At 35.7% G+C, this 13,724-nt stretch overlaps 2 protein-coding genes across 2 annotated transcripts in view; one reads left to right on the plus strand and one right to left on the minus strand.

The window, feature by feature from the left end:
- The window catches only part of LOC139379146 (high mobility group protein B2-like), a 371,903-nt gene that overhangs the window by 275,724 nt on the left and 82,455 nt on the right, over window positions 1-13,724 (minus strand). The gene's annotated exons all lie outside the window — the stretch shown is intronic.
- LOC139379531 (phosphatidylinositol 4,5-bisphosphate 3-kinase catalytic subunit alpha isoform) overlaps window positions 1-13,724 on the plus strand; it is a 167,096-nt gene that overhangs the window by 86,675 nt on the left and 66,697 nt on the right. Inside the window, exons 8-11 of the mRNA XM_071122348.1 lie at window positions 1,268-1,519; window positions 1,623-1,708; window positions 7,700-7,805; window positions 11,558-11,710. Coding sequence (XP_070978449.1) covers window positions 1,268-1,519; window positions 1,623-1,708; window positions 7,700-7,805; window positions 11,558-11,710 — 597 coding nt within the window. The remainder of the gene's footprint in view (window positions 1-1,267; window positions 1,520-1,622; window positions 1,709-7,699; window positions 7,806-11,557; window positions 11,711-13,724) is intronic.

Below are 13,724 nucleotides of genomic sequence, written 5' to 3' on the forward strand. Positions count from 1 at the left end.
ATATACCCCCTCAGTCAGTATAAATATATACCCCCTCAGTCAGTATAAATATATACCCCCTCAGTCAGTATAAATATATACCCCCTCAGTCAGTATAAATAAATACCCCCTCAGTCAGTATAAATATATACCCCCTCAGTCAGTATAAATATATACCCCCTCAGTCAGTATAAATATATACCCCCTCAGTCAGTATAAATATATACCCCCTCAGTCAGTATAAATAAATACCCCCACCGTCAGTATAAATATATACCCCCTCAGTCAGTATAAATAAATACCCCCACCGTCAGTATAAATATATACCCCCTCTATCAATATAAATAAATAGCCCTCAGTCAGTATAAGGTAAATAAATACCCCCTCAGTCAGTATAAATATATACCCCCACCGTCAGTATAAATAAATGCCCCCTCAGTCAGTATAAATAAATAGCCCTCAGTCAGTATAAGGTAAATATATACCCCCTCAGTCAGTACAAATATATATACCCCCTCAGTCAGTATAAATATATACCCCCTCAGTCAGTATAAATATATACCCCCTCAGTCTGTATAAATATATACCCCCTCAGTCAGTATAAATATATACCCCCTCAGTCAGTATAAATATATACCCCCTCAGTCAGTATAAATATATACCCCCTCAGTCAGTATAAATAAATACCCCCTCAGTCAGTATAAATATATACCCCCTCAGTCAGTATAAATAAATGCCCCCTCAGTCAGTATAAATAAATAGCCCTCAGTCAGTATAAGGTAAATATATACCCCCTCAGTCAGTACAAGGTAAATATATACCCCCTCAGTCAGTACAAGGTAGGACAGAGAGAGAGACAGACACGCACACACAGAGACAGACATACAGACACACACACACACTCACACACTCACACACACAGAGACAGACACACACACACGCACGCACGCGCGCGCACACACACAGAGACAGACACACACACGCATGCACACGCGCGCACACACACAGAGACAGACACACACACACACACTCACACACACAGAGACAGACACACACACACGCACGCGCGCGCACACACACACAGAGACAGACATACGCACGCACGCACGCACGCACACACACACACACACACACACACACACACACACACACACATACACACACACACACACACACACACACACACACACACAGACTGTCATGGCTGATCCATAGACACACACATATTAAGGTGATGACACTCTTAACCCATTCCTCTCTTTCCTCCCTGTGCATCTCCCTCCCCCAGTATATCCGTAGTTGTATAACGGTGGGCCGCCTGCCCCACCTGATGTTAGTGTCAAAGGACAGTCTGTACAGCCAGCTCCCAGGCAGTGGGTTTGTAGCTCCCTCCTACAGTCGGCGGACCCCCCAGCCCAGCCCCTGTCCTGGGGGAGGAGATCCCAGCTCACCCCGCTCCCTCTGGGCCTTCAACACCCTGCTGAGGGTCCGCCTGCTCTGTGCTACATACGTTAACGTCAACATCAGAGACATTGACAAGGTAGACAGACACGCTCCATAATGATAATAACAATTGATGTCAATATTAACTGTCTGTGTGTGTTGACATCATGTTGTCTCCTGTAACTGATCAACTGTTGTAGATATATGTTAGAACTGGTATCTATCATGGAGGAGAGCCGCTGTGTGACAACGTCAACACCCAGAGAGTACCCTGCTCCAACCCCAGGTAACATTACTACACCACCACAACACCACTATAGCATTACTATAACATTACTATAACATAACTACAACATTACTACAACACTATTATAACACTACTACAACACTATTATAACATTACTGCAACACTATTATAACATTACTATAACATAACTACAACATAACTACAACATAACTACAACATTACTACACCACTACTACAACACTATTATAACATTACTGCAACACTATTATACCATTACTACACCACTACTACAACACTATTATAACATTACTGCAACACTATTATACCACTACTACAACACTACTACAACACTACTACAACACTATTATAACATTACTACAACACTATTATACCACTACTACAACACTATTATACCACTACTACAACACTATTATACCACTACTACAACACTATTATACCACTACTGCAACACTATTATACCACTACTACAACACTATTATACCACTACTACAACACTATTATACCACTACTACAACACTATTATACCACTACTACAACACTATTATACCACTACTACAACACTATTATACCAGTACTACAACACTACTACAACACTACTACAACACTATTATAACATTACTGCAACACTATTATACCACTACTACAACACTACTACAACACTACTATAACATTACTATAACATTACTACAACACTATTATAACATTACATCAACACTATTATACCACTACTACAATACTACTACAACACTATTATAACATTACATCAACACTATTATACCACTACTACAATACTACTACAACACTATTATAACATTACTATAACATAACTACAACATTACTACACCACCACAACACCACTATAGCATTACTATAACATAACTACAACATAACTACAACATTACTACAACAACATTACTATAACATTACTATAACATAACTACAACATTACTATAACACTACTACAACACTACTATAACATTACTATAACATAACTACAACATAACTACAACATTACTACAACAACATTACTATAACATAACTACAACATAACTACAACAGTACTACAACACTACTACAACACTATTATAACATTACTGCAACACTATTATACCACTAATACAACACACCTACAACACTATTATAACATTACTATAACATAACTACAACATAACTACAACATAACTACACCATTACTACAACACTAGTATAACATTACTGCAACACTATTATACCACTACTACAACACTACTACAACACTATTATAACATTACTGCAACACTATTATACCACTACTACAACACTACTACAACACTACTACAACACTATTATACCACTACTACAACACTACTACAACACTACTATAACATTACTACAACATTACTGCAACACTATTATACCACTACTACAACACTATTATACCACTACTACAACACTACTACAACACTACTATAACATTACTATAACATTACTGCAACACTATTATACCACTACTACAACATTACTACAACACTACTACAACACTATTATACCACTACTACAACACTACTACAACACTATTATAACATTACTGCAACACTACTACAACACTATTATACCACTACTACAACACTACTACAACACTATTATAACATTACTGCAACACTATTATACCACTACTACAACACTACTACAACACTATTATAACATTACTGCAACACTATTATACCACTACTACAACACTACTACAACACTATTATAACATTACTGCAACACTATTATACCACTACTACAACACTACTACAACACTACTACAACACTATTATAACATTACTGCAACACTATTATACCACTACTACAATACTACTACAACACTATTATAACATTACTGCAGCACTATTATACCCTACTACAACACTACTATAACATTACTATAACATTACTATAACATAACTACAACATTACTACAACAACATTCCTACAACATACTACAACATTACTACAACACTACTATAACATTACTACAACATAACTACAACATTACTACAACACTACTACAACACTAGGATAACATAACTACAACATAACTACAACATTACTACAACACTATTATAACATCACTGCAACACTTTTATACCACTACTACAACACTACTACAACACTATTATAACATTACTATAACATAACTACAACATAACTACAACATTACTACACCACTACTACAACACTACTACAACACTAGTATAACATTACTGCAACACTATTATACCACTACTACAACACTACTACAACACTACTATAACAGTACTATAACACTATTATACCACTACTACAACACTACTACAACACTATTATAACATTACTATAACATTACTGCAACACTATTATACCAGTACTACAACACTACTACAACACTACTATAACATTACTGCAACACTATTATACCAGTACTACAACACTACTACAACACTATTATAACATTACTGCAACACTATTATACCAGTACTACAACACTACTACAACACTACTATAACATTACTGCAACACTATTATACCAGTACTACAACACTACTACAACACTATTATAACATTACTGCAACACTATTATACCACTACTACAACACTACTACAACACTATTATAACATTACTGCAACACTATTATACCACTACTACAACACTACTACAACACTATTATAACATTACTGCAACACTATTATACCACTACTACAACACTACTACAACACTATTATAACATTACTATAACATAACTACAACACTACTACAACACTATTATACCACTACTACAACACTATTATACCACTACTACAACACTATTATACCACTACTACAACACTATTATACCACTACTACAACACTATTATACCACTACTACAACACTATTATACCACTACTACAACACTATTATACCACTACTACAACACTATTATACCACTACTACAACACTATTATACCACTACTACAACACTACTACAACACTATTATACCACTACTACAACACTATTATACCACTACTGCAACACTATTACACCACTACTACAACACTACTACAACACTATTATAACATTACTATAACATTACTGCAACACTATTATACCACTACTACAACACTACTACAACACTACTACAACACTATTATACCACTACTACAACACTATTATACCACTACTACAACACTACTACAACACTACTACAACACTATTATACCACTACTACAACACTATTATACCACTACTACAACACTATTATACCACTACTGCAACACTATTATACCACTACTACAACACTATTATACCACTACTACAACACTATTATACCACTACTACAACACTACTACAACACTATTATAACATTACTATAACATTACTGCAACACTATTATACCACTACTACAACACTATTATACCACTACTACAACACTATTATACCACTACTACAACACTATTATACCACTACTACAACACTATTATACCACTACTACAACACTATTATACCACTACTACAACACTATTATACCACTACTACAACACTATTATACCACTACTACAACACTATTATACCACTACTACAACACTATTATACCACTACTACAACACTATTATACCACTACTACAACACTATTATACCACTACTACAACACTACTACAACACTATTATACCACTACTACAACACTATTATACCACTACTACAACACTACTACAACACTATTATAACATTACTATAACATTACTGCAACACTATTATACCACTACTACAACACTACTACAACACTATTATAACATTACTGCAACACTATTATACCACTACTACAACACTACTACAACACTACTATAACAGTACTATAACATTACTGCAACACTATTATACCACTACTACAACACTACTACAACACTATTATACCACTACTACAACACTATTATACCACTACTACAACACTACTACAACACTATTATACCACTACTACAACACTATTATACCACTACTACAACACTATTATACCACTACTACAACACTATTATACCACTACTACAACACTATTATACCACTACTACAACACTACTACAACACTACTATAACAGTACTATAACATTACTGCAACACTATTATACCACTACTACAACACTACTACAACACTACTATAACACTATTATACCATTACTACAACACTACTACAACACTACTACAACACTATTATACCATTACTACAACACTATTATACCACTACTACAACACTATTATACCACTACTACAACACTATTATACCACTACTACAACACTATTATACCACTACTACAACACTACTACAACACTATTATACCACTACTACAACACTATTATACCACTACTACAACACTATTATACCACTACTACAACACTATTATACCACTACTACAACACTACTACAACACTACTATAACAGTACTATAACATTACTGCAACACTATTATACCACTACTACAACACTACTACAACACTACTATAACACTATTATACCATTACTACAACACTACTACAACACTACTACAACACTATTATACCATTACTACAACACTATTATACCACTACTACAACACTATTATACCACTACTACAACACTATTATACCACTACTACAACACTATTATACCACTACTACAACACTATTATACCACTACTACAACACTACTACAACACTACTACAACACTATTATACCACTACTACAACACTATTATACCACTACTACAACACTATTATACCACTACTACAACACTACTACAACACTACTATAACAGTACTATAACATTACTGCAACACTATTATACCACTACTACAACACTACTACAACACTACTATAACAGTACTATAACATTACTGCAACACTATTATACCACTACTACAACACTACTATAACATTACTGCAACACTATTATACCACTACTACAACACTACTACAACACTACTATAACATTACTATAACATAACTACAACATAACTACAACACTACTACAACACTACTACAACACTACTACAACATAACTACAACACTATTATACCACTACTACAACACGGCATTTCACTGTAAGGTCTACTACACCTGTTGTATTCAACATTTCACTGTAAGGTCTACTACACCTGTTGTATTCAACATTTCACTGTGAGGTCTACTACACCTGTTGTATTCAGCATTTCACTGTAAGGTCTACTACACCTGTTGTATTCAGCATTTCACTGTAAGGTCTACTACACCTGTTGTATTCAGCATTTCACTGTAAGGTCTACTACACCTGTTGTATTCAGCATTTCACTGTAAGGTCTACTACACCTGTTGTATTCAGCATTTCACTGTAAGGTCTACTACACCTGTTGTATTCAGCATTTCACTGTAAGGTCTACTACACCTGTTGTATTCAGCATTTCACTGTGAGGTCTACTACACCTGTTGTATTCAGCATTTCACTGTAAGGTCTACTACACCTGTTGTATTCAGCATTTCACTGTAAGGTCTACTACACCTGTTGTATTCAGCATTTCACTGTAAGGTCTACTACACCTGTTGTATTCAGCATTTCACTGTAAGGTCTACTACACCTGTTGTATTCAGCATTTCACTGTGAGGTCTACTACACCTGTTGTATTCAGCATTTCACTGTGAGGTCTACTACACCTGTTGTATTCAGCATTTCACTGTAATGTCTTCTACACCTGTTGTATTCAGCATTTCACTGTAAGGTCTACTACACCTGTTGTATTCAACATTTCACTGTAAGGTCTACTACACCTGTTGTATTCAGCATTTCACTGTGAGGTCTACTACACCTGTTGTATTCAGCATTTCACTGTAAGGTCTACTACACCTGTTGTATTTTGCTCATGTGACAAAGACAATTTGATTTGATGGTTATTTAAGAATATAGAGTCTTCGTAGGAATCAAACACCCCAGCAATGGCTCAACCCTTATCAACTACAACATTATTACAACATTTCTATAACCGGACAAAGTATCTCATCAGCCTCTTATCTCTCTCCTCTCCAGGTGGAATGAGTGGCTGTCCTATGACATCTACATGACGGACCTCCCTCACTCCTCCAGACTCTGTCTCTCCATCTGCAGCGTCAAGGGACGCAAGGGAGCCAAAGAGGTAGCTACCGCACCGCATATACTAACCTGTCTGTGGTACTAGTACTACTATATACTAACCTGTCTATGGTACTAGTACTAACATATACTAGTACTGATATATACTAACCTGTCTGTGGTACTAGTACTACTATATACTAACCTGTCTATGGTACTAGTACTACTATATACTAACCTGTCTATGGTACTAGTACTAACATATACTAGTACTGATATATACTAACCTGTCTGTGGTACTAGTACTACTATATACTAACCTGTCTATGGTACTAGTATTAACATATACTAGTACTGATATATACTAACCTGTCTGTGGTACTAGTACTACTATATACTAACCTGTCTATGGTACTAGTACTACTATATACTAACATATGCTAACCTGTCTATGGTACTAGTACTGATATATACTAACCTGTCTATGGTACTAGTACTGATATATACTAATCTGTCTATGGTACTAGTACTACTATATACTAACCTGTCTGTGGTACTAGTACTACTATATACTAACCTGTCTATGGTACTAGTACTACTATATACTAACCTGTCTATGGTACTAGTACTACTATATACTAACATATGCTAACCTGTCTATGGTACTAGTACTACTATATACTAACATGTCTGTGGTACTAGTACTACTAGTACTACTGTATACTAACCTGTCTATGGTACTAGTACTAACATATATTAACAATGTTGTAGTTATGTTATAGTAATGATATAGTAATGTTATAGTAATGTTATAGTAGTGTTGTAGTAGGGTATAATAGTGCTGCAGTAATGTTATAATAGTGTTGCAGTAGTGTTGTAGTAGTGTTGTAGTAGTGGTATAATAGTGTTGCAGTAATGTTATAATAGTGTTGTAGTAGTGTTGTAGTAGTGGTATAATAGTGTTGCAGTAATGTTATAATAGTGTTGTAGTAGTGTTGTAGTAGTGGTATAATAGTGTTGCAGTAATGTTATAGTAATGTTATAGTAGTGTTGTAGTAGTGTTGTAGTAGTGGTATAATAGTGTTGCAGTAATGTTATAATAGTGTTGTAGTAGTGTTGTAGTAGTGGTATAATAGTGTTGCAGTAATGTTATAATAGTGTTGTAGTAATGTTATAGTAATGTTATAGTAGTGTTGTAGTAGTGTTGTAGTTATGTTATAGTAATGTTATAATAGTGTTGTAGTAGTGTTGTAGTAGTGGTATAATAGTGTTGCAGTAATGTTATAGTAGTGTTGTAGTAGTGTTGTAGTAGTGGTATAATAGTGTTGCAGTAATGTTATAATAGTGTTGTAGTAGTGTTGTAGTAGTGGTATAATAGTGTTGTAGTAATGTTATAATAGTGTTGCAGTAATGTTATAATAGTGTTGTAGTACTGTTGTAGTAGTGGTATAATAGTGTTGCAGTAATGTTATAGTAATGTTATAGTAGTGTTGTAGTAGTGTTGTAGTAGTGGTATAATAGTGTTGCAGTAATGTTATAGTAATGTTATAGTAGTGTTGTAGTAGTGGTATAATAGTGTTGTAGTAGTGTTGCAGTAATGTTATAATAGTGTTGTAGTACTGTTGTAGTAGTGGTATAATAGTGTTGCAGTAATGTTATAGTAATGTTATAGTAGTGTTGTAGTAATGTTGTAGTAGTGGTATAATAGTGTTGCAGTAATGTTATAGTACTGTTATAGTAGTGTTGTAGTAGTGTTGTAGTAGTGGTATAATAGTGTTGCAGTAATGTTATAATAGTGTTGTAGTAGTGTTGTAGTAGTGGTATAATAGTGTTGCAGTAATGTTATAGTAATGTTATAATAGTGTTGTAGTAATGTTGTAGTAGTGGTATAATAGTGTTGCAGTAATGTTATAGTAATGTTATAGTAGTGTTGTAGTAGTGTTGTAGTAGTGGTATAATAGTGTTGCAGTAATGTTATAATAATGTTATAGTAGTGTTGTAGTAGTGTTGTAGTAGTGGTATAATAGTGTTGTAGTAGTGGTATAATAGTGTTGCAGTAGTGGTATAATAGTGTTGTAGTAGTGGTATAATAGTGTTGTAGTAGTGGTATAATAGTGTTGTAGTAATGGTATAATAGTGTTGTAGTAGTGTTGTAGTAGTGTTGTAGTAGTGGTATAATAGTGTTGTAGTAGTGTTGTAGTAGTGTTGTAGTAGTGGTATAATAGTGTTGCAGTAATGTTATAATAGTGTTGTAGTAGTGTTGCAGTAATGTTATAATAGTGTTGTAGTAGTGTTGTAGTAGTGTTGTAGTAGTGGTATAATAGTGTTGCAGTAATGTTATAATAGTGTTGTAGTAGTGTTGTAGTAGTGGTATAATAGTGTTGCAGTAGTGGTATAATAGTGTTGTAGTAGTGGTATAATAGTGTTGTAGTAGTGTTGTAGTAGTGTTGTAGTAGTGTTGTAGTAGTGGTATAATAGTGTTGTAGTAGTGGTATAATAGTGTTGCAGTAGTGGTATAATAGTGTTGTAGTAGTGGTATAATAGTGTTGTAGTAGTGTTGTAGTAGTGTTGTAGTAGTGTTGTAGTTATGTTGTAGTTATGTTATAGTAATGTTATAGTAGTGTTGTAGTAGTGTTGTAGTAGTGGTATAATAGTGTTGTAGTAGTGGTATAATAGTGTTGTAGTAGTGGTATAATAGTGTTGCAGTAATGTTATAGTAATGTTATAATAGTGTTGTAGTAGTGTTGTAGTAGTGGTATAATAGTGTTGCAGTAATGTTATAGTAATGTTATAATAGTGTTGTAGTAGTGTTGTAGTAGTGGTATAATAGTGTTGTAGTAGTGGTATAATAGTGTTGTAGTAGTGGTATAATAGTGTTGCAGTAGTGGTATAATAGTGTTGTAGTAGTGGTATAATAGTGTTGTAGTAGTGTTGTAGTAGTGGTATAATAGTGTTGTAGTAGTGGTATAATAGTGTTGTAGTAGTGGTATAATAGTGTTGTAGTAGTGGTATAATAGTGTTGTAGTAGTGGTATAATAGTGTTATAGTAGTGGTATAATAGTGTTGCAGTAATGTTATAGTACTGTTATAGTAGTGTTGTAGTAGTGTTGTAGTAGTGGTATAATAGTGTTGTAGTAGTGGTATAATAGTGTTGTAGTAGTGGTATAATAGTGTTGTAGTAGTGTTGTAGTAGTGTTGTAGTAGTGTTGTAGTTATGTTGTAGTTATGTTATAGTAATGTTATAATAATGTTGTAGTAGTGTTGTAGTAGTGTTGTAGTAGTGTTGTAGTAATGTTATAGTAATGTTATAGTAGTGTTGTAGTAGTGTTGTAGTAGTGGTATAATAGTGTTGCAGTAATGTTATAATAGTGTTGTAGTAGTGTTGCAGTAATGTTATAATAGTGTTGCAGTAATGTTATAATAGTGTTGTAGTAGTGTTATAATAGTGTACTAACATATACTAACTAACCTGTCTATGGTACTAGTACTAACATATACTAATATATACTAATATGTCTATGGTACTAGTACTAACATATACTAACTAACCTGTCTATGGTACTAGTACTAACATAAACTAACATATACTAATCTGTCTATGGTACTAGTACTAACATATACTAATATATACTAATATGTCCATGGTACTAGTACTAACATATACTAATATATACTAACCTGTCTATGTTGTGTGTCTGTTTACTAGCACTGTACGTTCACTTGAACAAATATTAATCTGTGTGTGTGTGTGTGTGTGTGTGTGTGTGTGTGTGTGTGCGTGCGTGCGTGTGTGTGTGTGTGTGTGTGTGTGTGTAGGAGCACTGCCCGCTGGCGTGGGGCAACGTGAACATGTTTGACTACAAGGACACGTTAGTGTGTGGAAAAGTAGCGCTCAGCCTGTGGCCAGTTCCTCACGGTTTAGAGGACCTGCTCAATCCTATAGGAGTGGCTGGATCCAACCCTAACAAGGTAAGGAACAACTAGGCTTTATGGTCAACTCCTGTCTGTCTGGATTGGTTGAAGATATACTTTTTAGCATTTCAATGTTTTATTGGACAGAGGAGGAGACCATGGGAAAGATGGACACACAAGCAGTGGGCTGGATTTGAACCCTGAGCTCTTTGGGGTTTTGTCACTTTGTGACAACTGCTGATGTAAAAAAACTGGCTTTACAAAAGTTAATGAGATGTATTTCTGTTTAACCTCATATGATCTCTTCCTCACCCTGTAGGAAACTCCATGTGTTGAACTAGAGTTCTCATGATCTCTTCCTCACCCTGTAGGAAACTCCATGTGTTGAACTAGAGTTCTCATGATCTCTTCCTCACCCTGTAGGAAACTCCATGTGTTGAACTAGAGTTCTCATGATCTCTTCCTCACCCTGTAGGAAACTCCATGTGTTGAACTAGAGTTCTCATGATCTCTTCCACACCCTGTAGGAAACTCAGTGTGTTGAACTAGAGTTCTCTTGATCTCTTTCTCACCCTGTAGGAAACTCCATGTGTTGAACTAGAGTTCTCATGATCTCTTCCTCACCCTGTAGGAAACTCCATGTGTTGAACTAGAGTTCTCATGATCTCTTCCTCACCCTGTAGGAAACTCCATGTGTTGAACTAGAGTTCTCATGATCTCTTCCTCACCCTGTAGGAAACTCCATGTGTTGAACTAGAGTTCTCATGATCTCTTCCTCACCCTGTAGGAAACTCCATGTGTTGAACTAGAGTTCTCATGATCTCTTCCACACCCTGTAGGAAACTCAGTGTGTTGAACTAGAGTTCTCTTGATCTCTTTCTCACCCTGTAGGAAACTCCATGTGTTGAACTAGAGTTCTCATGATCTCTTCCTCACCCTGTAGGAAACTCCATGTGTTGAACTAGAGTTCTCATGATCTCTTCCTCACCCTGTAGGAAACTCCATGTGTTGAACTAGAGTTCTCATGATCTCTTCCTCACCCTGTAGGAAACTCCATGTGTTGAACTAGAGTTCTCATGATCTCTTCCTCACCCTGTAGGAAACTCCATGTGTTGAACTAGAGTTCTCATGATCTCTTCCTCACCCTGTAGGAAACTCCATGTGTTGAACTAGAGTTCTCATGATCTCTTCCTCACCCTGTAGGAAACTCCATGTGTTGAACTAGAGTTCTCATGATCTCTTCCTCACCCTGTAGGAAACTCCATGTGTTGAACTAGAGTTCTCATGATCTCTTCCTCACCCTGTAGGAAACTCCATGTGTTGAACTAGAGTTCTCATGATCTCTTCCTCACCCTGTAGGAAACTCCATGTGTTGAACTAGAGTTCTCATGATCTCTTCCTCACCCTGTAGGAAACTCCATGTGTTGAACTAGAGTTCTCATGATCTCTTCCTCACCCTGTAGGAAACTCCATGTGTTGAACTAGAGTTCTCATGATCTCTTCCTCACCCTGTAGGAAACTCCATGTGTTGAACTAGAGTTCTCATGATCTCTTCCTCACCCTGTAGGAAACTCCATGTGTTGAACTAGAGTTCTCATGATCTCTTCCTCACCCTGTAGGAAACTCCATGTGTTGAACTAGAGTTCTCATGATCTCTTCCTCACCCTGTAGGAAACTCCATGTGTTGAACTAGAGTTCTCATGATCTCTTCCTCACCCTGTAGGAAACTCAGTGTGTTGAACTAGAGTTCTCATGATCTCTTCCTCACCCTGTAGGAAACTCAGTGTGTTGAACTAGAGTTCTCATGATCTCTTCCTCACCCTGTAGGAAACTCCATGTGTTGAACTAGAGTTCTCATGATCTCTTCCTCACCCTGTAGGAAACTCCATGTGTTGAACTAGAGTTCTCATGATCTCTTCCTCACCCTGTAGGAAACTCCATGTGTTGAACTAGAGTTCTCATGATCTCTTCCTCACCCTGTAGGAAACTCCATGTGTTGAACTAGAGTTCTCATGGTCTCTTCCTCACCCTGTAGGAAACTCCATGTGTTGAACTAGAGTTCTCATGATCT

The sequence above is a fragment of the Oncorhynchus clarkii genome, chromosome 21 (genome assembly GCF_045791955.1).
Source record: "Oncorhynchus clarkii lewisi isolate Uvic-CL-2024 chromosome 21, UVic_Ocla_1.0, whole genome shotgun sequence".
Classification (NCBI taxonomy): Eukaryota; Metazoa; Chordata; class Actinopteri; order Salmoniformes; family Salmonidae; genus Oncorhynchus; species Oncorhynchus clarkii.